Source organism: Taudactylus pleione, unplaced genomic scaffold, assembly GCF_031769625.1.
Source record: "Taudactylus pleione unplaced genomic scaffold, aTauple2 ptg000012l, whole genome shotgun sequence".
NCBI lineage: Eukaryota > Metazoa > Chordata > Amphibia > Anura > Myobatrachidae > Taudactylus > Taudactylus pleione.
Window position 1 is genome coordinate 9,306,326 of NW_028284415.1, and position 25,175 is coordinate 9,331,500.

The 25,175-nt window shown below is 42.8% G+C and overlaps 1 protein-coding gene across 1 annotated transcript in view; it reads left to right on the top strand.

The window, feature by feature from the left end:
• The window catches only part of DNAH9 (dynein axonemal heavy chain 9), a 319,894-nt gene that overhangs the window by 58,276 nt on the left and 236,443 nt on the right, over nt 1-25,175 (top strand). Inside the window, exons 12-20 of the mRNA XM_088468617.1 lie at nt 941-1,067; nt 3,072-3,327; nt 6,482-6,723; nt 8,852-8,987; nt 19,750-19,946; nt 20,027-20,451; nt 21,095-21,317; nt 21,777-21,943; nt 22,032-22,902. Of these exons, the coding sequence (XP_088324743.1) occupies nt 941-1,067; nt 3,072-3,327; nt 6,482-6,723; nt 8,852-8,987; nt 19,750-19,946; nt 20,027-20,451; nt 21,095-21,317; nt 21,777-21,943; nt 22,032-22,902 (2,644 nt within the window). The remainder of the gene's footprint in view (nt 1-940; nt 1,068-3,071; nt 3,328-6,481; nt 6,724-8,851; nt 8,988-19,749; nt 19,947-20,026; nt 20,452-21,094; nt 21,318-21,776; nt 21,944-22,031; nt 22,903-25,175) is intronic.

The following is a 25,175-nucleotide window of genomic DNA, read 5'->3' on the forward strand; positions in this document are numbered from 1 at the left end:
ATCTTCGCATGCTGCGCATACCGCATTTTTGCCTGGTCATCCATTAGACAATTTGGAGTTACAGTTTGAACATTCATAAAACACCACAGATGCCATCCCACCAAAGTTGATCCCTTTATCAGGTATGACCCAGGACAAAACTGGGGCAGCGAATGATTCCCCACTGTGCTTAGTGAGGGACTGCCCTACTTGTAATCTTACCTGATCCACCTCCTGAGCACCAGAGATATAGCATTTCCTTGCAGGCCTCAATCGTCGGGGACTGAACACAAATGCGGGTTCCTCTCCCCCCAGTCAATTAAGCAGAGTTTATTTACATCAAGCCACCTCTATAGTTCTGTGGTGCCCAGCGCTAGCTGTATGAGGTTTTTACCGGTTACTACTTGTGTCAGCAATGAAAGCAGTAAAAGGTTAGTATCATGATGGCATAGTGGTTTGAATTACTGCCCCACAACACTGAGTTCATGAGTTCAATTTCCAGTCATTACCCATCTGTGTGGAGTGTGCATGTTGTCCCTGTGTTTGAATGGGTTTCCCCCACACTTCAAAACATACTGATAGATTAATTAGCTTCTGACAAAATATAAATAGGAAAAATAATTATAGTGTGTATGTGTGTACATATGATAGATAATATAGATTGTAAACTCCACTGGGGCAGGAACTAATGTGAATGACTAAAATAGCCTTTGTAAAGCTCTATGGAATATGCATGTGATATATTGGTCATAAACCAAATAAAACTGAAAGAAAATAAATTAAACTAAAGAAAAAAGTGCCTTATGTGATCAGAAAATAATGGATGCCCTAAAGGGAGGCTTTTCAGACTTGAGTATATTTTTTTTAAAGTGACTATAGCCTAGATTGTAAGATAAATACATTTTACATAATTTATGTGTGTTTTTGAATGATACCCTGATTTATTGACTTTTTGTTGCAGGTATGTAGAGCAACTATATGCAGAATGGTGCCAGACAGTATCGGAAAGGTCTCAGTATAATCTTAAGCGACCTCTAATTATACGTGAAGAAAGCTCCAATTTGATAAACGTCAATTTTGACCCACAGGTATATTAATGTTAATTGTATTACTGAATACATAGTTTCAATGTCTTCTAAATATGCATTGGCAATAATAACTAATGCACCCAGGATACAATATAAACTATAGAATGCAATTCTTGTCCTGATTAACATCACAGACTGGGGGAAATGGGTGATCTACCAATACAGGCAGATGTCTATTAAAGCACATCAAGCCCATGTCCTGATCCAGGATGATTTAGCTCACATTGCTAACCCTCTTTGCGCATGGCTCCAACCGTTTTATATATAGAGAACCATCCATTTTGATATTAAGGCAACATATTTTTACCTTTAAACAGCACCAATATATAGAAATTTAAATTGAACATGCCCATATGGAGAAATATGTTACAGATGACTCGCTCACATTTCCCAATAGATACTTAAATAAAACTTTATATAAGCTTATATGGGTTGGTGGTTGTCCAAAATCTCAGATGGATCATATATATTGTATGATGCATTACATTTAATGAATAAAAAGCTACAAAACATGGAGCTATAATGGAATAGTAGTCTAAACTAAATGATTGTTTTCTTAAAGTAAATTAGAAATACGTACAGTACATTAAAAATGTAATTAGTCTGCTGTTTGTAATCCAGGGATAAGGCTCTTGTCTGCCATTAAAAGAGCAAATACAATACAGTTGTAATTGGAAGAGAGAAGCAGCAGGGATGAAATCATGAATTTGATTTAAAAAAAAAGTACTTTTATACCCCATGTTCTTCATCATATAGAGATCAGCAAGAGTGTGTTCTTTGTATATCAGCACCATAATAGCATATGGTAGAATGACATAATACTAGAGCATAGTAAAGTGTTGTGGGTAGTGCATATGTGCTATTATCCAGGTCACTTTTACCTTGATATCACAAAAATCATAAATAGTCTGAGTTTATAAAGGGATTTACTATACATTGTGTGCCAGAGCCCCAGGTGTCTCACCTCACCTTGTATGCTCAGTCACAAAATATCAGGCACCGACTGTTCTTTTCACTTACCATGTCATTGCATTTACTGCAGATCATCGCAAATACATGAATGCAAACACTGCCCACTATTTACTATACTGTACTCTTTTATGTTGTCATCCTCATAAGCGCTATTGTGGTGTTGATACATACAGATGTGCCCTCATATACCAAGCCTCAATATGCCATGCGATGTAAGACGACCGGGCGGTGAAGCGTAATACGCTTTGAACCTCACTTATTTATTGCATGCATTGCCTGTAGTGGGCCTGATTCTGAGTCGGACCAATCTTTGTGCGATGACGCAAACGGCGATTTTTTGTTACAGTGGATGCACAGATGCAAATTTACACATCTTTACATATTTCTGAATGAATTTGGCTGGATCTGTCTTTCCGTGAAATAGGGAGTTTTGGAGCAATAACTGGACGGTGACCACTCTGATTTGTGGGTGTGTATCTAATGCTCTGTGTGATTCTGAGTTGTGCATATGGGGAAGGGAAGCCTGTTTCTGACTATTGTCTCGCACCTAGCATGGGGATGGTGCATGTGCAGATACTAATGATGACAGTTGGACAGGAGCCTCATGGACCCCTGAATTAGCTGAATGGATTCTCGCATTAGCGTGAAGGAGTAAATCAGGCTTCCGCAGGTGCCCGCAAATACAGCCACTTTGCATGTAACTCAGAATCAGGCCCAGTATGTCCAGTATATTTATTCAACACTTCTTCATAAACCACAGATTTAATATAACATGCTAAATATTTTTGTGAAATGTAGGTTTTCATTGAAATTTCCAATAGAAAAATTATAGAATAATGATACACAATTTTCACAAATACAAATGTCCACATAATTACATCTTTTCGCCAAACACACTGAACTTTAAAAGGAACATGTACAGAAGATGTGATCATTGAGGGTACATCTTCTGCAGTGTTTTACTTAATAAAACAATGAGATTGTTAGCTAGTGGGGATTGTTTCATGGATAAATATTGAGAGTCTTTTACAGCTGGTGTCTGTGCTCCGGGAAGTAAAATATCTCCAAACACTTCGGATGGAGACTGTCCCAAAAGAAGCAGAGGACATCTTCTCATCCAAAGAGTCCTACAGACAGTACACTGCCAACTTGGAACTGGCTACCAACTGGTACAACAAGGTCATCAGCACCATCCTCGAGGTCGAGTTCCCCCTGGTTGAAACACAGCTGAAAGAGATTGATGTCCGCTTAAAATCTGCAGAAGAAAATTTGAACTGGAAAGCAGTCGGTAAAGTCACATATCATTGTCCTACATTACATAACAACAGCTAAAAGATATTCTTTTCTCGTTAGATAAACAGTTTTCAGATATGGCAGCCATATGGCATGTTAGAATTGAACATAGTTACCAGTGCAGAGGTTGTCGGTGACATCCTGGTCCAGTTGCAATAAACCATAATTTCTGATTTCCAGTCACGTAATCATTAAACACAAAGTCATCTTAAAGTTTTATTATGTAGAATTTGATGACTATACCATAAAAATTAGGAAAACTCTTTCTATGTATCACTTTTATTTAGTATTCTGTCATTTATCCCCTAGAAATAATACACTTTATTTAAATAATATTTAATACATTTTGCCTCTCAACTAATTGTATAGACTAACCCCCAATGGTATGAGGCACAGTGTACATTGTAGGATAGGATGAGATCCTTTAAAACTTCACTTATTAGACACTTCACTATATGTTTGGTATACAGGCATCACAGAATATCATTCATGAAGTCCTGTACATTTACAGCATACTGTTATCACCTCTACTTGTCAGACTGCCTAGTATCACCATCTTTAATAGACCTCATGGCAGCTCCCATGCAGCAAGACATGAAAATTCAATTGTGAAGAATTAAGGGCAATTCATTTTGTGTTTTAAAATAAAATTCTATGTGTTACTTCCCTTTGCTCCATGGATCTATAGATATACATCCCCAGATGTTTCCATGTGCCCTAGCAAGAGATCTTCCGTATATAAAGTGGTCCTTGTTTGATAGTGATATAGCACCTGCACATGAGCTCTCATTTACATAAATAAAGCATACAGTACACAGGTGAGATGCTATGACAACCAGAACATAGCCCACCCAAACGGGAGTGAGAATATCTGCTTGTGCCAAATCAACAGCTCAGTGAGCACCAGGAAGTAAAATTTATGATGGGTTATAGATCTCATGTGCCAGAATAACTGAAACACCTGTCTAGTAATGCGTAGGTCCTCCTTTCGATCGAATGACAGTAGCAACACAACAGGACATGGACTCCTTGAGCTCTGTGTAGACCAGTGTTTCCCAACTTCAGTCCTCAGGAAACCCTAACAGTGCATGCTTTCCAGGTATCCACACATAGGACCTCATTCAGAGTCGGTCGAAGCGGCCGCACGGTCGTACGCCACCGATGTTCGCTATACTGCGCATGCGTAAAGTTCGCAATGCGCATGCGCAAACTAGCCGCTATGATCAGAAATTTCTCTCTCCTTGAACACAGCCAGGTCGGTAGTTTGAGTGACAGATGGAGGCGTTTGTGGGTGGTAACAGGGGAAGGTGCTTGAAAACGGGGGAGTGGAGATCCGAACGCAGGCGTGCCTCATTATGCGAACGGCGTTTTATGGGAGTGCATAAGGATTATGGGAGTGCATAATTAACAAAGTAGCGTCATGGCACATGTGACATGGGAGGTTTTTACACTGACATGATCGTAGAGCTTAAGAAAGGGTATGGTCAACCTTAAGCTCTTCGACAAGTGCCGATGGTCTCGATTAATCCTTATATGCCCGGAGATGACGTGCAAAGCGTACGAGAAGGGGGCGTATTTTTTAGTCTTCCGACCGCTTCCTCCCCTTGGTCGGCCAACTACCGATCCGAACTTAGGGACGCAACTTGCGAGGGAATCATTTGAATATCCGGCCCCTTTTTCCGTACGACCTTGCGGCCACTTCGACCGACTCTGAATGAGGTCCATAATCACAAGTAGGATAATTAGGGCAACCTGTGGATGTTTTATAATGTGTCAGCCAGTGATGAATACACCAGTGCTCCAGCAAGGATATATGGAAAAAATGCACTGTTAGGGTTCCCTGAGAACTGGAGTTGGGAAACACTAGTGTATATAGAATACACCATGCATCCTGAATAATGGTTCACAAATCACTAATATTTGCTGGTGGTGAAACCCTGCTATTGATGGCAGGTTGAACTGCATGCCACATGTGTTCTATTAGGTTCAAATCCAGCGAACAAGGTGGCCGACTCATGATGCGAAACTCAGAGGAATGCTCCCGGTGACTACAAACCTGTGTGGTGGCGCATTATTGTGCTGAAAAGGCCCACTACCGCCTGAATGAATTCATGACATGAATGGGTGCAAATGATCCTCAAGGATGGTTATGTAGTGTCTGCCGGTCATTGATGTTCTAATGTTTGCCAGCTAAAAACAGCCCACACCACCCTGGACTATCCCTTGTTGACACATGGGGTCCATTGCCTCGTGGGTTTTCTCCACACACGTAATTGTCAGTCTGCCCAAAACAGTTGGAACATGGCTCTTCGAAGCAGGCTACATGTTTCCAGTCATCTTGCATCCAGTGGCAGTGTTCACAAGCCCAGGTGATGCACAGAGCATTGTGCAATGGGGTCAGCAATGGGACCGAAGTGAGCAGTTGTCCCTAAAGTGATTTTCGAAAATTCTTCAAAAATTCAACTGCCGCTACCAGCCGCATTCTAGAAAAAACCTGCCGCATACTTGGGAATTCCCCCGGGATCAGTTTCGCTAGTTTAGACGTTTGTCCCCCAATATTTTTTTTTCCCCCCAAAATTAAAGTACCTTTTTTGGGTGGGGTGTTTTAAAAAATGTTTGACACAGATGACTTTAAGGGGACATTACAAAGGCTGCAGGCTTTTTTTTTAAGCCTACACCCCTAAATCCCAATGCTGCATTTTTTTTCGCCACGTAAACAGTGGTGAAAACTTATCCCCATTTTTTTATAAAGACTTATCGCTCCTGCGAAAAGTCTTTGTAATTGAATATGGGGATAAGTGAAAATGACGTAATCGGTGATAAATTATCGCCGATAACGTCTTTTCACAGCCTAATTGAATACCCCCTTAAAGTATGATAAGCTGCCATCTTCACTGCGAATATGCAGAGATTGCGCCTTTATATAATACGTCAATTGTGGAAGATATTATTTAATGCAGATGTGTGGTGGCATTTACTGGGTATTGAAACGGTTGTCTCAGTTTTCTGGCACATGAGTATACATTGAGATAAACATTTATTACTACGTTTAGAGCAGGAAAATTAATGAAGCATAAGAAGTGTTTATAATGTGACTTTGCAATTAAAGTATCTTACAGTGGATATAATGTGACATATGTTCTCTTAAGGAGTTTGGGATTACATCCAGCAAATTAGAGACAGTATTCATGATTTGGAGCGAAGGGTACAGAAAGCCAGAGACAATGTGGAAGAAATCCAGGCCATTATGAAGACTTGGGTGTTTCCTATTTTTGAGCGGAAAGATGGGAAGAAAGACACTCTTCTAAATCTAGATGATAGAAGTGAACGCTTAGATAAACGTTATAACCTTATCCGGGAATCTGGCTCAAAGATTCACCAACTGCTGAAGGTACAGTAGGGGCACCATGTTTTTTTTTTTTTGGGGTAGGTGGGGGTTAATTAATCCCTGAAGATACAGATTATCTCCTATTGAACATGCTTTCTGATTTGTAAGGGCTCCTATGTAACACCCTGTGGTGAAATATCTATATAACACATCATGTAACTTTGACAAGGAAGATGGGCCCCCCTAAGCTCTGGGCCCCATAGTAACTGCACCCCTTGCACCTATGGTCGTTACGCCCATTCAGTAACTCATAAATAGTTTCAGGAAGGAAAACACTTTTTGTTTCCTGGCTTGATTTTAGCCTACAGACAGTTCACCATGGAGCTCCATGACCACCAAAGGTGCAAAGCCACAGGCTAATTGCTATTCTAATATTGGCAAAAATGTTATCGCTTAAAGCGCACAATTTTCATTGAAACATAAAGTCCATATAGTGGCATGGGATGCAATCGGGAAGCCGGCTGACATTATACCGACAGCCGGCTTCCCGACTGTCATATCCCGGCGAGGGTGAAATGACCGCCGCTCATTTCACAGACGCCAGGAGACCGGCTCCCGGCATCCCGGTCGAAGGGATGCCGGGCGCCGCGAGCGGACAGCCGTGGGGGGGGGGGGGGGAAGAGTCATTAGGTTTAGTTCATACTTACCTGGGGATGATCGGGATTTCCAGTGCTGTCAGGCTGCTGCTGCCGGGGTCTGTTACTCTGTCAGCCTGATGCTGCCGGGATTCGAACTGCCGGCCATGCAGCCGGCGGTATTACATACCAATTCCAGTGGCATAGCAGAGAGAGACACAAATGATTGCCGTAACATAAAGGATGACATGGCTGTGTATTACGTCTGTCTTTTGTCTGAATGATGCTTCTATTTTGATTATCATTTTAAAACCATGAATCAAATATAGGACATGATTCAGCAAGGATCACAATTGCAAAACTGCACGCAGGCTATAGTTATATGATGTATGCACGCAGGCAGCTTTGCAGTTGCGATCCTTGCAATAATGCAAATGCAGAGGATGTGTATGACACCCCCTGCTGCATTTGCAATCCCAGCACTGTGATGGAGGTCGCAGGCTGGGATCATCAGATGGTCGCGATGGTGGACAGCTTCGGGCCTCCGGCCAGCTGAGTAAGTATCCGCTTACTCAGGCTGGCCGGCTTGCAAACCCAGGACACCATGTTGATCAACGCAGATCATGGGCTAGCCACTCCCGTGTAACGGGATGTTCATGCCCCTATAATGCCTCTGCCTGTCAATTAGGCAGAGACAGTCAAGGGTTTGTGTGCGACTACGCAGGACCCATTCTGCACACTCGCAGATTCCCGATTATGCGTTCACTGCTGAATCAGGCCCATAGTTCACAGATAGACAATGCCACTAAAACAAACTTTTCATCCATGTGTCCCATCTCAGCTGTGTTTACATTCCTGGATCATGGAAAGGCTGTTGTGTATGAGCCCTAGGGCAGACCCATGCCAACAAAGACTGACACTGACAAAGAGATAGACCCACACTGACACAGACACCTCACCTTGTTTTACTTGCAGCTGCCATTTTCAAAAATATGTCTGAAAAATAAGTTATGTTACGAGAGAGATGGAGATTTCCTTTTATTGGCTACAAAAGCTCACACACTTTCATCTGTTCTTTAGCAAATCGCTACTAAATTAACATTGCAATTGCTTCATTTAACGACTGACTTAATATAGGGAAAGGGGATGCAAAATGGGCTTTAGCTTAGGGGAACCTAACGTGGACCCATTTACACGTGCTGCTGATTATTTCCCATTACTAAGAAAAATCATAAATGAAAAACTGAAGATTACACCGCCTGCCTCACAGTAGCATTATACATATACAGCATTATTATGTGATCAGGGGACTATGTAGGATATGAAATATAAAATTCAATTATATGAACCTGTTCAACCTTAGGTGTGTAATTTTTTTAAAGGCTGTAAAAAATAATGAAACAGTGATTTTTAGTAGAGGAGATGTAGTGGATTGCTCCTCTGGCCGTACATTTTTCATTTTTAAATTTTCCCTGAAAATAAAAACTATATTTATAACCGTGGGGAATCTGTTGGCTCTGAAGTGTTGTCAAGTGTACGTTTTTTTTTTCCATCAGGAAAACATGGATCTCTTCTCTGCAGACCCAATTTCTGACATCTGGAAAGCGTATGTGGATTACATAGACGAAATGGTTCTTGATGGATTCTTCAGTGCTATCGAGTGCTCCTTAAAATTCATACTGGATAACATGGGTATTCAGAATTGTAATTAATGTTGTGATCTTGTGACCATGAATGAAATTGGCTGGCCCTTAAATTTTAACCAGGAAATGCTTTAAAATTCTGGGAGAATTGTTTTTGTTAGTAGAGCGGTTAATCCTAAAAGACATGAATAACCCTAGGAGTATTGGTAGTACAGGACATGACATTTTTATTTTGAGGGTGGCCCCCTGGTTTGTCAGGTAGACATACATTTTAGTCTTCCAAAAAAAGATTTTTTTGGTCTGCCAAAAGCTGAACTTTCTATATATATTGTGGCTACTGTCAGTATCTAACTATTGTTGGTATTAGCCTGATGCTCTCAACGTTAGACAACTTCTGACATAATCAGTAACTTCTTTTTCCCCACTATTCTCCCCTCCAACTAATTTCCCGCCACCTCTGCCACTCCCCTGTCCCCTGTAGTTTTATTTATTTTCCAAACTTCTTCACAGAGGGAAGCCTGTCAAAAAATACACAAACCATTCAAACCTAAAGTTCCAGCTCTACTCTTCTGTTAGACATCTCTAATTGGGTATTGCATATGCCATTTTGCCTCTTCTAAATCTGTCAGTGATGTTTTTCATTTGTTCAAGATGTTGGACACCTTTATGTGTAGCATGTGAGACCATAATTTATCTGGCAGAACTAGTCTAGGTTAAATCTATGGGTCAGTACATTGTTGAGCTCACATAGCTTGCCACACCTCCCTAAAGGGGGTGAGCCAAGGTCATATTTCTTTTGGTTCCTCTATCTGAGGGCACTTGGCCAAGGGACTTCACTCTCCATAGCAAATCCAATAAAAAAAGCTGGGTTGGGCACAAAGCATGATGATATTAGTGCAGGTCCTTATTAAGGTGTACTTGATTCTAAAGTCCACCTCTCATCTAGGCAATGGTGGCTCAATCATGAGGGGATCAAACTCACAGGTGCTTCTCTCAGAAGGAAGACAAGGTAATTGACAGCTTGTATTGGAGAAGATGGCTAATAATCAACAACTTCAAAAAGGGCCATCCCTCTTCTATATGTGACTGGACAATCAACATTAAGGATTCAGTCAGACAATGCCACAGCGGTGGCATACACCACCATCAGGGAGGCACCAAGAGCTTCCTTGCGATGTAGAAAACCAGCAAGTTTATGCGTTGAACAGAACTAAATGTTCCATCAGTGCCAACACAGGGGTGAAGAACTTGGACGCACATTTTCTTAGCTTCTGAATGGTCTTGAGGTGAAGGGGTTTTCTAACCGTGATGTTAGAACCATGCTCAGGGCTAGAAGGCTTAATAGAATAAAATGGTCTCAAATAAAAATTATCTTAGGGTTTTGAAGACTCATATTTATCTGTACAAGAAGAAGTTGATCCTCTCTTCTTTTCAACTAGCATTCTTCTGTTTTGCAGGATTGTTTAAATACTGGTTTGCCACATAATTTTGGTCACACACCACAGGAACCTTGGTACATTGTCCATGGGAATCGGCATGTAATGCCGGCTGTTGGGATGCGTACTGTAAAAATACAGACAGCGGTATCCCAATGGTTGGTATCACAACAAGGGGTTGGGTAAGTATACTTACCCTTCTCCCCCTAACCCTCCCTTTTTGTAGCAAAACCCTCCCCGATAGTTCCTAAACCTAACCCTCCCCCCCGAAAACCTAATGCTATCCCGCTATGCTACCCCCCTGCCCCGGCTTACCTTCGTTCGGGCTGTCGTCCTCACGGATTCCGGTTTCTGCATTAAGATAGGCCTCGGTATTTCGACACCTATCTTAAGTCCCTTGTCGGGCTTCCAGCATCGGGATTGAGACCGGCGGCTTCGCGGCCGCTGGTCTCATAACTACATCCCTGTCCAGGTAAATGTAGCTGTGTGAGGTTTGGCATCAAAGTGTATCATTGTATGTATCTTGCACTAGATATGACATCTGCATTTTGCCATTTGTCTTTGGAACTGTGGTGCTGGAGGGATGGAGACGTGGGTTCTGGGGGTGTTGCTTTTCAACTTTCTTTTGTATGATTTTTACATGTAAACAGCACTTAGGCCCACCCAGGAAAAGCCTCTTTGTACACTTATGCTTTTGTCACCATGAGTGCCAGGTGTGTCTCAGGCGCTATATTAACCCGACACACTGAACCAGGGTTTGAACAAAATTGTGTGCCTATCACCAGTGTCTAGTTTTACTACTTTTTCAGATACACAAGAGAATACCTTAATACATCCTAATTATGCCCCTTCACTCACAAGTAGAGATGCAAATGAATTGCATACAAGAAACCTTTTACAAATTGGCATACATCCAACTCTGCTTGCATAAGCCCCCTCTGTATTCTTTCAGATGTTGATGGCAGACTTTTTTTCATGAGCAGCCTACATACAATCCTTCGTCTGGTCTTCTTTACACACAAACTACTTTTGAACCCTTGTGTTCTGCAGAGTTGTTCCTTACATGAAAACCATTTTACCCCATTCTCCACAACACAGAGGATATCTGAGCAGTAGGCTTTGCCTTACTTGTCTCCATGTCTCATTTGTCACAAAGAAAGACATCTTTTCAGCTTAACATGGTATCTAAGTTCCACTTAACTTAGGACATTGTGATAGCAGCATTGCTCAGAGATCAATCTTTGGAGGAAAAGGATTTATCTTCATGCATTCGATGTTGTATTACTAGGACTCTTGAGTTTCTTAAAACTGATGTTTCTATTTCAGGGTCCATAGGGGGGTCCTGCCTCCACGGGGGCCGCCATACCCGGTACTGAGCAGACCTGGACTTCCAGACACCCTGCTTCTAAACCTATGGATAAACCTTCGGCCTGACGGGACAGGTCTTCATCTGGGGGATCCCAGAGTGAGATACCAACCTTTTCAGTTCACCCAGGGCTGGTGTAAAGTCACCACAGATGCTTGGGTAAGAGTTGAAGTCTCTCACTGGTATGCCCTCTCTTTGCTCAGAAGGCCTCCCCACATGTTTTGCTACTCAGGCCCTTCTTCAGACCTGAACAAGGCCTTACAAATCCAGAAAGCTATACAGTCCTTGCAGTAAGCAGGGGTAATTATGCCACTATCTCAGCGAGGAACTGGTTATTCTACTTTCTTTCTGAGGCAGAGGCCGAATGGTCCTCATTGGCTTATCCTCTATCTCAAGTCTCTGAACCAGTTCCTAAAGGTGCCTAGGCTTAGGAAGGAGCCCCTACACTCCATCATCCGATCTATGGAACCTGGGGACTTTATGGTATCGTTGAATATTGAGGACACGTACCTACAGGTACCTATAGACCCCTCTCTTCAGTGTTAGCTCAGGTTTGCTGTGCCATAACAACACTTCCAATTTTCAGGCTCTGCCCTTTGGACTGTCCACAGCCCCACCAGGGTTTACCAGATTTATAGCTTTTATGACAGCACACCTGTTCAGGTTATCTGACTGCTCCAGTATCTCCACAGTCTCCTGCTCTTAGCAGGATCACCAAGGTACTTTAACGCCATTTGAAGTTAACCATTGCTTTCCTTAACAAGCACAACTGGTTAATCAACTGGATTCTCAGAATCAGAGAATCCTTCTGACATCAGACAAGATCTCCTCCACTCTTCCACTACGAGTGCACGGATGTCTCCGCAGGCGACAAGTGTCATTACACTCTGGAATCCAGGGTGTCTACCTTCGGGAGAGTGGAATGTGCTCAGTTCCGTTCCAGGCCTTTGCAACAACTGATCTTCTCCAGATGGATGGGATCACTGTTCAGGCGATGATGCTCTCTCCGAAGGTGCATCTGTCTCTATCTGGGTGGCTATGGCCATCTCATCTAGGGTAATTCTTACAATGGACGCCGGTCTCTTTGGTGCAGTGACTGGTCCGCACTCCTTTCGGGGCAGTTGGACATCTGTCGATTCCACCCTGCCAATCAACTTCTTGAAATTTCAAGCTGTCTAGGGCTCTCGCTCTGGCCTAACACATACTTCACAGTAGACCTGTAAAAGGTTATCTGACTATGTCATAACAGTGGCTTAGATCTAGGAGACACTTGTAGTTGAGCAGCAATGACAAGAATGTCACACATTCTGACATAGTCCAAGGGTCTCCTCCCGGCCATCTCTGCAGTGTTCATTCCAGAAGTTCTCCATTGGGAAGCGATCTTCCTCAGCCGTCATTACATGCATCCCGGGGACTGGTCTCTTCTCCAGGAATGTTTTAACTCCTAGTGGGCAGAGGGGGACTCCCAGATGTGGTCCTCATGGCCTTCTGACTCTATCACACACTGCCAGGGTTAGAGTCTAGAACTAGAGTGTCAGGGTTCAGCCTAGGATCGGCTATCTCTTACCTCTGTGCCGGCTTCCCCTGACTTCCTTGTGGTCAGACGCCTGGTGCAATGAGGGGTGTGATGCTGAGTATTCTACCTTAGGCGCTTTTGCGGACTTCCATGGTTGGCTGTGTGTTTTGGGGATCGGAGTTCCCATCATGGGCGCCGCCATGACAGTTCCTCTCATGTAACAGTCCTCCTAACCAATGGTAGCATGATCTCAGTCAGCTGACGCTGTGCTCTAGTGATCTGCTACCCCTGGGTATAAATCCGCCTCCAGAACTCCAGGAAGTTGCCTGATCAACAGTTGTCAATCCTAGTTTACTAATTGAGTTTTGTTTTAGGTTCCCTCGGATTCCAAGCCTTTGTTCCAGTGCCTTCCAGCGAGCAGCAGAGCTATAACATTCCTGCCTGTGTTCCAAGCCTCCAGTGTCATTCCTGTGAGCCACAGAGCTATAACATTCCTGCCTGTGTTCCAAGTCTCCAGAGTCATTCATGTGAGCCACAGAGCTATAACATTCCTGCCTGTGTACCAAATCTCCTGTGTATTCCTGTGAGCCACAGAGCTATAACACTCCTGGCCTGTGTATCTAGCCTCCAGCGAGCTACAGTGCTTTTATAGCTCCGTGTGTGTTGGAGTTCCAGTGTCTCCTTTCAGCACCAGGGTGATTAATATCTCTACCTGTGCATGCTGTTTTGTGATTCCCAGCTACAAGGTTATCCTGAGTGTTTCACAGCTGCACCATTTACAAGCTACAAGTATTCCTGTGAGCAACAGGGCTGATTACATCCCAGCCTGAGAGCTTTGTTTACAGTGACACTGCAATTCCATCTCTGCCTGAATATTTGCTACCAGTGTCTCCTGTGAACTACAGTGCTATTCCATCACTGCCTGAATATTTGCTACCAGTGTCTCCTGTGAGCTACAGTACCATTCCATCTCAACCTGTGTATATTACCAGTGCCATTCCGTGTGGCTAAGTGTGTCCACACACCGTTCCCTGTGTATCCTTTGTGTGCCACCCCGCAGTTCAAGTGCTATTTACAAGTACCTCACAAACAGCATCTCCTAGTGAATCTCCCGGTGCAATAGTGCCTTGGTTAGGCACTTCCCTTGGGCCACTGACATTCGAGTCTCTATTTCCACGGGGCTTGGATACCTGGTCAAAGGACCGTGACCTGCCTGCAGGGTGCAGCTAAGCCCATATCCCACTTGGAGGGGTCACTGGCGAACACCTTCCTGCAGGTTAGACTCCGCACCAGGTCTCGTCAACGTCCAAGACCTGTGGATGAGGAGTCCTGATGTCCAGGCCAGTTCCCCGAATTCTTCCAAACTACCATCACAACCCCTCGAGGTCTTCGGAAGTTCATTCAAGATGGAGATACTGTCCTGCTGGTGGCTTCAGATTGACCCAGACGTCACTGGTACTTGGATATTCGGAGTCTCTCTATCGACACTCCGTTCCTGCTAATTCAATATCCAGACCTGTTGTCTCAGGGTTCTTGCCTTTCCTTGGACTGGGATCGTTTGTCTTTGATGGCATCCCTATTGTGGTCCTAGGGCTTCTCTGGCTCTGTCATCAGCAGGATGTTTAGAGCGCGTAGGACAGCTTTTGGCTGGGGTCTGCCACAGAATGTGGCATACATAATTCTTATGGTATTGTACCTGTAGCTACAATCCTCAGGTGTTTAGGATTTCCAGAGGTTCTGGCACTACTTCCAGCTGGCTTGGGTCTGGCCCTCCACCTAGCCTTCGTGAAGGTGCGGGTCTCTGCACTTTCAGTATGGTTCGGATATGGAATTGCTCCACTCTCGGGTATCCAGACCCTCATTCAGGGAGTTTTCTGAATGCTACCTCCCTTTATGCCCCCTAGGGGCTCCTTAGGATGTGGCAGTGGTTCTTCGTGCCCTCCTGGGGCCTCCATTTGAACCGCTAGTTTTGATAGCCTTTACATGGTTTATAGCTTAAACTCTCTTTCTTATGGCATTTGCATCTGCCAGGAGAGTGTTGGAATTGGGAGTGTTCTCATGTGACTACCTCTTCTGGATATTTCACCAAGACAGGATTGTGAGTTGCACTCACCCTGTGTTTCTTCCTAAAGTGGTTTTTAAGTTCCATATTATTCAAGAACTTATTGTACCGACATTTCAGTCTCCAGTCCTCTCGGCTGGGGTGGCCTCATTGACTGTGGTCCGGCCTCTCCAGATTTATGTGGTACGTTAAAGTTCTTTCAGGAAATCAGACTCCTTATTTGTGGTCTGTGGATTTCACAGGAAAGGATGGCTGGCCGATAAACAAACATTGGCTAGATGGCTTTGTATGTCTGTCTCAGGGGCCTACACATAGGAAGGCCTGTGTGTTTCTGCTGATGTTTATTCTACTCGGGCTGTGGGCGGCTCGCTGTGGTGCCTCGGCTATTCTGCCTTGCAAGGTGGCCAGGTGGTCTTCTGTCCACACCTTTCTCAGGTTCTATGCATTGGTTTCCTTTGTATCTCAGGATGCTTCCTTTGGGCGCCGGATTCTCGTGTCAGCACAGGAGCATCCCCACCCTTATAAGGACTGCTTTGGGACATCCCCTAGGTCAACCCTGTGGACCCCCTATGGACCCTGAAGTAGAAAACAAGATATATGGTAAGAACTTACCTTTGTTATCTCTGTTTCTACGAAGTCCATAGGGTCCACAGGACGCCCACCTTTATGCACCTGGCTTCATATGGGCTGTGTTACTGGTCACCAGTTTCCCATCTCCTTGTCTGTGAGTATAGTTCTTGAGTGTTACACTCTTCTCTCTCTCTCTTTCCTCCTCTGACCTTTGGCTACTTACAAACTGAGGTGCCTCTGGCTTGGGGGCGGGGTAGGGAGAGTGGACCCAGTGCATCCTGGGAGCTGAAAGCTTTAACTGCGTGGTGCCTGGATTTGGTTCCCACCCTATACCCCAAGGTCAACCCTGTGGACCCTATGGACTTCGTAGAAACAGAGATAAAAAAGGTAAGTTCTTACCATATCTCTTGGTTTTTTTTTTTGGTCCTCTATGATGCCCACGTATGGTTGACTTGCATCATAGCATAAACGATTGCTAGGTGGACTTTTTTAATTGTACTTTAGGGCATGCAAACCTGTTAATGTGAAGGCACATTCTAACAGACTGGTGAGCTCCACCTAGGTAGTGTGGCACTGAGTCTTCGCTGTGCAGTTGTGCCACCTAGTCTTTGGTGCATCTGTCTACTAACTAAATGTAATAGTTTGGCGTCCAGATATGCTAGTTTTGGTCAGAAGTGTTGTGCGCTGCAACTACTGTGCATACCCACCCAAAGAGTCAGCTTTGGGATGTCTTCATCGTTCAAGGCCCCCCAAAAGACTGAAATGAAAAAATTAGGATTTTTATACTTGCGTGAAATCCATTTTCTGAACCCATTTGAGATGATGAGAACCTAACCATTTACACTTTAGTGCAGTGATTCCCAACCTCAGTCCTCAAGGCACACTAACAGTCCTGGTTTTAGTGATATCCATGCTTAAGCACAGATGGTTAAATGAAAATAACTGAAGTACTAATTGTCACCTGTGCTCAATTATGGCTATCCTTAAAACCTGGACTGTTAGTGTGCCTTGAGGACCGTGGTTGGGAACCCCTGCTTTAGTGGGTAAATTTACTAAGAATCGAGTCTGGTCGAGTTTTTTTATTTTTTTTCAACTCGATTAGCATCGCCGAAACTCGGATGATTTGAGGCTCCTGAAACTCACAAATTTACAAAGAAGTGAGTTTAGCTGAGAGTGAGTTGGCCGATGGTGAAGCAGATCGAGATATCTCCCCCGAGTAGCAAGTTTTGAAGGAGATTCCTCACTCGAGATTGCAGTGTTTTCTGCAAAACTCTCCCGGACAAGCAGCCTGCACATATCCGTGAGATATGTGAAGGCTGTTTGTGTGTTGTAGCTGTAAAAAATGAGTTAAATGTTAAAAAAAAAAATTAAGTAGGGTCCTCTTCCACGAGCCTCGGACTGCACAGCCAGTATAGGGTTACCCCGTAATTTAGGAACTAGCACCTGGCTGCAGGGCCTGTCCTGGTTTTAAATATAAGGGAGGAAAAAATATTTAAAACCAGCACCGGACCCAAACTGACTGGGTGTAATGCCACAGCCAGGAGACCCTATTACTCTCCAGGGCCAAAGCATTAACACCCCAAGCCGGTAAGCATAAAGCCGGGGATCTCGGGGAAGGTGGCGACCCCCCCCCCCAAGAAGGGGTACCCCCTCTCCGAAACCCCAAGGTTGGGCTGAAGTTTGGGGCTCTTCCCCGCTACCCTGGGTTGTTGGTACGGGGTAATAAACTCTCCAGAGAAACTTGAATCTTAGTAAATTTACCGTAGTTCTCTTGTTAAAGTTTATCATTGCCAAAATTGTTATTCCTGCAGCGAGTTCTCTTATAGAATCCCTATGCTGCCATTCACAAACCTCTATAGGGCCCATATATCAGTTGTTACTTTCCTTCCAACAGGAAGCAATCGGGAAGCCGACTGCCTATATACCGGCAGCCGGCTTCCCGACTGTCTTATCCCGGCAAGGGTGAAATGCCAGGCGTCTAGATGTAGACGCCCGCATCTCCCCGACGCCGGGAGACCGGCGCCCGGCATCACGATCGTAGTGATGCCGGGCGCCGCGAGCTGACAGCCGCGGGGGGGGAGGGTTAGGTTTAGGGCTCCCGGGGGGGACTTAGGGTTAGGCACCCCTCCGGGAGGGTTAGGGTTAGGCTAGGGAGAGGGAGGGTTAGGGTTAGGCACCCCCGGGGGGGACTTAGGGTTAGGCACCCCCCCGGGGGACTTAGGTGTAGGTAGCGGGGAAGGGGGTGGTTAGGCACTTAGAGGGGGGATTAGGGTTAGGCACTTAGGGGTGCCTAACCCTAACTTCCCCCCCAAGGAGGGTTAGGGTTAGGGGGGTTAGGTTAGGTTAGTGGATACTTGCCTATCCACGATCGGGATTTCCAGCGCTGTCGGGCTTCCGCTGCGTCGCACTCTGCTCCTGTCGGGCTGCCGCTGACGTGAATCAAACCGCCGGCCTTGCAGCCGGCGGTATTTCATACCCATTCCCTTCCAACAACCTCAAAAGAGGCGCATGAACTGGCATGGGAGCGAGAGGTGGGCTAGACTTTGTCCATCGACGAATTGTCCAATATCTCAGTATGTGTGATGGAAAATGCTTATAAGCTTTACTTTCGCTGGTACCTAGTCCCCACACAGCTCCATTTAATGTACTTCTACAGACCCTTGCTGGCGCACCTGTGGTGGAAAGGGATCCATGCTGCACAGTTGATGGTCCTGTCTGCATATACAGCCCTACTGGTCATCAGTTCATGACCTAATCAGATCGATTAAGGGGATACAAATGCCTAATAGTCTGTTATATTTTCTATTATTCCTTCCTATTTCTAATCACTCTCTGCCAACACAGAAATGACTTAATCATATCTTAAACTCCGCAAAATGTCACATTGCCTCCCACTGGAAATTGACCACACTCTTGACTATCTCAGTCACCATCAATGCTATATGGACCACCGCATTGAGAGAATATATTAAATTTTGCATGATACCTCAGCCAATTTCATAAGAGTATCAGGGCCTTGGATGGACTACTATGAGGCTAAACCCACTTTGACCACCATATAGCTTTATTTCATTATTTTGTTGATTAAATCATGCCAGTGGTGCACGCTGACTGGCACCCCTCTTCCCTCTCCCCCTTCATTCCCTCTCTTTTCTCCCCCCCCCCCACCTTCTCGCCACATAATAATTATTGCCGATTTATCTTTGAAAATTCATCTCTGAAGACTGTAACCTTAAGTGTGGTCACCTTTTCAAAGGTCTATTTCCATCCGTTCTGTTATTTCTAATTTCTAATCATATCTATATATATAAATGTTTGCTATGTTTTGTATTCATTGAAAAAAAATCAATAAACAGAGTTAATTAAACATTTATCTTAGGTAAACTTCTGTTTTTTTTTTCCTTTTGAACATTATGCTGTTTCCATCACTTGGTTAGATTCCCTCTGGTTCTGTCCTGTGGGGTCTGGGTGCTGAAATAATTGGATTGGGAATATAGAGGAGGGAAGAGCACAAAACATACTGTATTAAATATTTTAAAAGTTCCAGAATTCTGAAGCAAACGCTATATCCCATGGCCCAGTGCCAACCAATGGATTCAGACAAATAAATTTAACTTAAGTATAAAAATCTGTTATCTTATAAAATAAATAACGCACTGTCTGCTAAATGTATGAATTGTACTTCAGTTATACAATCATGTGTAGAATGAACCAGACTTAAATTGAGTGATTTGAATAAAAATATCAGTCAAACCGTTTTAACCTTAAGCTAGTCTTAAAAGTGATCAATTGTTGGCCAGAGTTTTAGAGATCCTGGTTTCAACTGATGACCAAGAACTTTTGTGCTCTTATTTTTTTTAGATACAAAGTCTGTCCTTGCCCCATTATTTGAAGTGCAGTTGGACCTTGTGATTCCAGACATGGTTTTTCGGCCATCACTGGACCTTGGTGCCAGTGATGGCCTATATGATATCATAGAAGGACTTATCAACGATATCTACAAAATTTCATCTCTAGTGCCCAGGCTCTCACAAAACAACAACTTCCCCAACTATCAGGTAAGGCACCTGTTCTCACTAATATATGAGTTTACTCAAGATATTATTGTGACTTATTATACTGACCAAGTGTTCTCTAGGCTGATATGGAAGACATGGTGGATTTAGCAGACATGCGTAACTTCCTCATGGAAAGTGTCCAGAACATGATGACTACATGCTCTGAATACCGGAACTCCTTCGACCAGTATGCCTACCTCTATGTAGATGACCGTAAGGAATTTATGCGCCAGTTCCTGCTTTATGGCCATGTGTTGACTGCAGAAGAGATAGAAGCTCACGCGGAGGATGGTGTCCCAGAGACACCTCCCACTTTACAACTGTTCAGACAGCAGATAGACTCTTATGAGAAAATCTATGATGAAGTCAACCGCCTGGAGCCGGTCAATGTGTTTGACTGCTGGATGAAGGTAGATGCCCATCCTTTTAAATCTGCCCTCCTCAATGTGATCAAGAGATGGAGTCTAATGTTTAAGCAGCACCTTATTGATCATGTAACAAACAGGTGAGCGATATCTAAGCAAATAAAGAGTTTTCCATTCTTGTTTGGGTACTGTGCTAGCAGGACTACCTCTGAAGTGATAGATTTTTACTTAAATTGATGATTAGCTTGATTGCTTTATATTTTTACTGTAACCTTAGACTACTACGTAGTATTTTTTTCATATTCCCAGAACTCGAAGACTAAAATCTTTATTTGAAACAAACTAAAAAAAAAAAAATAACAATTATCGGTTGCCTGCTGCTGTTCAATTTTAAATTGCTGTAATTGTCTCCGACACATAATTATCTTCAGATCCATGTTAAAGCTGCTATTATTATGCATTAAAAGGGAAATAATTATTAATTCTCTGTAATGATTGATTCTTGCAAGGTGTCCATATTTACTGCAGTGTTTTCAGAATTTACAGGTGGCTGAATACCCCTCAAGCTTAGAATATGTGTCATAAAGATGTGTGGGGATGGGTAGGTGTGGGGAAATAGCTTCTGTACCATTTAGTGTATACACAGAGTCCTTCCATTCAAACATATATTTATTGTGCAATATTGTTTATGGTCTGTACTAAGGCACTGTTCATACAGTATGTACATACAATTCATTCATTAAGTTCATGAAAATGATTCTCTCACACTGTCCCATCACTCAGTCTACTCGATCTTGAAGACTTTATCAAGTTGGCAAAGCAAGGTTTGAGCAAACAGCTGAAAGACGGAGACTACAAAGGTCTTGTGGAAATAATGGGTCACTTAATGGCTGTAAAAGATCGACAGAGCAGCACCGATGAGTTGTTTGAACCTTTAAAACAGTCTATAGAGTTGCTGAAGATCTACGAGCAGGAACTGCCCGATGAGGTCTACAAACAGCTAGAGGTCAGTCCCATTTCTAACTTATTAATTTACTATTTCTCTGAGGTTTACTAAGGCTTGTGAAATAGTGAAATAATATAATTTGTTTGGTTTCAGTCCATCTTTAATTGCTGTTCACCTGGTTTGAGAATATTAAGACTTTAAAGAACTTGCATTAGAATTGTAAGTGGGTGATGCAATTAACAGCGAGGTGCCGTCTGATATGTGGCTGTGCAAATATTTGGTTGTACGGGAGGAAAACTACATTGTTATTTTACTAAAACAAGCAAGGTTTTCCTCGCCACTAATTGAATTTGCCCTTTTTTTTTATATAATTTCTCACTGATGCCTATGTTGTAAATTAATAACCTAGCTACAAGTTTCATCGCAGCATTTGATGCAGTGCAGTGATTATAGAAATCTAGTTCATGAAATATTTTGTATTGCATTGGCTAAAAATGTTTCCTTCGATTTCTTCTGCAGGAGCTGCCAGAAAAATGGAACAACATTAAGAAGGTGGCTATTACTGTAAAGCAGCAGGTAGCACCGTTACAAGCCAATGAAGTTACGCTTCTGCGCAGGAACTGTGCCTCATTTGATGTTGAACAACACAATTTCAGAGAGAGGTTCCGCAAGGAGGCACCTTTCAGGTAAAGAGTCTATCTCTGGGTGCTCTACACTTTTTTTTTTTTATTTTTTTAAAGAAATGTGCTTTAACAGATACTTTGTTTTCCTCAGGTTTGACAGTGTTTCACCATATAACATGCTTGATATCAAATATATGGAAATTAATAAAATGGAGGCCAGAATGGCCTCAATTTATGAGTCTGCAGCCTTGTTTGAAGTCAACGTTCCAGATTACAAGCAATTAAAACAATGTAGGAAAGAAGTCTCTCTTCTTAAGGAGCTCTGGGACATGATCACATTGGTTACATCCAGCATGGATGACTGGCAAACCACGAGATGGAGAGAGATCAACGTAGAGAACATGGACCTTGAGTGTAAGAGGTTTGCAAAGGACATCCGGAATTTGGACAAGGAGATGAGAGCTTGGGATGCATTCACAGGACTTGATAATCAAGTGAAGAACATATTGACATCTTTTAGAGCTGTGGCTGAACTTCAGAATCCAGCTATCCGCGAAAGACACTGGAGTCAACTGATGCAAGCAACTAGTGTTCGTTTCACTATGGATGAAGACACCACTCTTGCTGATCTGCTAAAGCTTAACCTTCATAATTTTGAGGATGAAGTACGTGGCATTGTGGACAAAGCTGTTAAAGAAATGGGCATGGAGAAAGTATTGAAAGAGCTTGACACTACTTGGAGTGGGATGAACTTTCAATATGAAAATCACCCCCGTACAAATGTGCCCTTGATCAAGTCAGATGAAGAGCTTATCGAGACTTTGGAGGATAATCAAGTTCAGCTTCAGAACCTAATGACCTCAAAGTACATTGCATACTTTTTAGAGGAAGTTTCAGGCTGGCAAAAGAAACTATCAACTGCTGACTCTGTGATCTCTATCTGGTTTGAGGTTCAACGTACCTGGTCTCATCTAGAAAGCATTTTTATTGGTTCAGATGACATAAGAGCACAACTTCCTGAGGTACAGTATGAGTAGTCAGATGTTTTGTACTTGTAATATTTGGAGTTAAAACTGTAATCCTGTAAAGATTGTAATTTATAATGCATGTTCTAAAACAGCATTTATTGTTTGACAAATGTGTTAAACAGATGGAAGGGTGTTCTATAACTACATATGCTATGAGAGAATCAAACAGAGGTTTGTATTGTAATGTAATGTGACATGTTTCCCATTTCTATCACCTATTATAGGAAGGTTTTCATGGCCCACTACTACCTTATAATGTTAAAGTTCATATTTTTAAATGTTTACATCAAATGTAAACTGTATTACAGCAATAGTTTTCTCCAACAAGCAGAAGTTTGGGGAATTACATAGGAAAATGCAGGGGGCGCGTTTCAGGTTGCCTGGAAACCCTCCTCCCCTGCCCACACCATGACCACAATGGAAATAGTAATATAATCAAATTTTACTAGCACTGCATGTTTTTCTCAGTATCACAAATTAAATAAATATCACCACCTGTGGATCTTTTAACATGTTTCAGCCAGTAATAACTACACCTGTACACAAACTATGAGATCTGGAAAACATGCACTGTTAGGGGTGCACTGCTATAGACCATCAATAGGGCAAATTATTAATACTCTATAATAATACACTATCCAGTGCATAAGGAGACCAATATGTACATATATGTCCAGGACAGTTCTAGGTTCTTCTGCTGATCCCCCAGACATAGGAACTTGCTCCATTGCTCTGGAATGGTGCCCACATCATTCAGCTCAGGCAGGATGGTCCTACTGCCGCATTTAATGGCTTACTGTGATCGCTGATCCTGTATATGCTGGAATTATGATACACAATACACTTTGTATGATGCATATTAAAGCTGGATAAGTGCTAATTATGCATTCTTCATAGATTTAGATACCCCCCGCTAGAAGTCCTACATTTGCCACTGAATTACATGACAGCTCACACTCTTGTGCTTGCCTCCAGTTGACTCAAATTTACTGACCGTCGCTCCTACAACTCCTCATTGCTATATCTTGCCTGCATTATTTCTGTGATTTTTTTCTCCCCTGTGATCATTTTACTAGGCACATTTGTTTATTTTTATGGCCCTAAGATACGACACAACTCTGCTATATGCACTGCAGTAGATTCAGGTACATACAAAGAGCATCTTGGTGTTCTATACCGGAAAAGAGCATAAATAACTGTATGCTGACAAAATAAACAAAATGGCTTAAAAGAACACACGCGAGAAAGATTACATCATGTAAATTTTGTAGGCAGTGTATATAGACACGTCTGACCCACTAAAATAATCAGGTGAAAAACCATCCCAGGGGCATTTAACCTTGTTGTTGCTATGGTGCTCTTATGGTACAGATAGAAAAAGTCAAAACAATATATTGTGTATGGACAGAATCATCTCTTAGCATAGGGATCATTAATCCCTATTCCAAGCTCAGTTTGTGTTTCATTCACAGATGAGGCACAGCTGGTGAGTAGGAAAGTGAAATCACTTTGATAGTTTCTTATTGTAATATGTCAGTAAGCCCTTTACATTTTATATTGGTACAGTATACTGCCTTTACTTGTCACATTTGTTAAAAAGCTAACATCGGAACACAATCATAGCTGTTGTTCTGACTGACAAATGGACTGCACAGCCTTCCTGCGATAAAATCTATATGTTTACTGACAGTCTACTTCTTGAGAGATTTAGCAGGCAGTGTACTCTGTTATTTGCTGTAGAGATGTCACCATGAGCTGTGCTTTCTGCTGAAAAGCTACAACTGCCATCATTTTGTCTCTTTATGAAGCAACAGCCTTAAGCCTTATAAAATGCCATTTAGTGTTGTAGCAGAAAGCTGTAATCCGACAGTAATAAAATCCAAGTAAACAGAAAATATGTTCCTGCTTTACAAGTTCAAATCAAGTAAATAAATCTGTAAAATGTAGACACTTTGGGAACACTCTAAGGCAGTGGTTCCCAAACTGCGCCGTGGCACCCTGGGGTACCTCGGGACACTTGCAGGGGTGCCTCAGGTTGGTGGTCCAGCACCAAATCAAATTATTTATGGTCAATGTAATGTAAATATGTGCACAAACCTGTCCCAATCACATAACTGAACCTAAGGATGACAGGCAAGCACAATTTACTTCATTTTACTACTTCACTACATTTTTTTCTGAATTTCTCAATAACAAACTTTTGGCTTAGGGGTGCTGTAAAAGCAATGATGATGCACTAGGGCGTCGTGATTCAAAAAAGTTTGGGA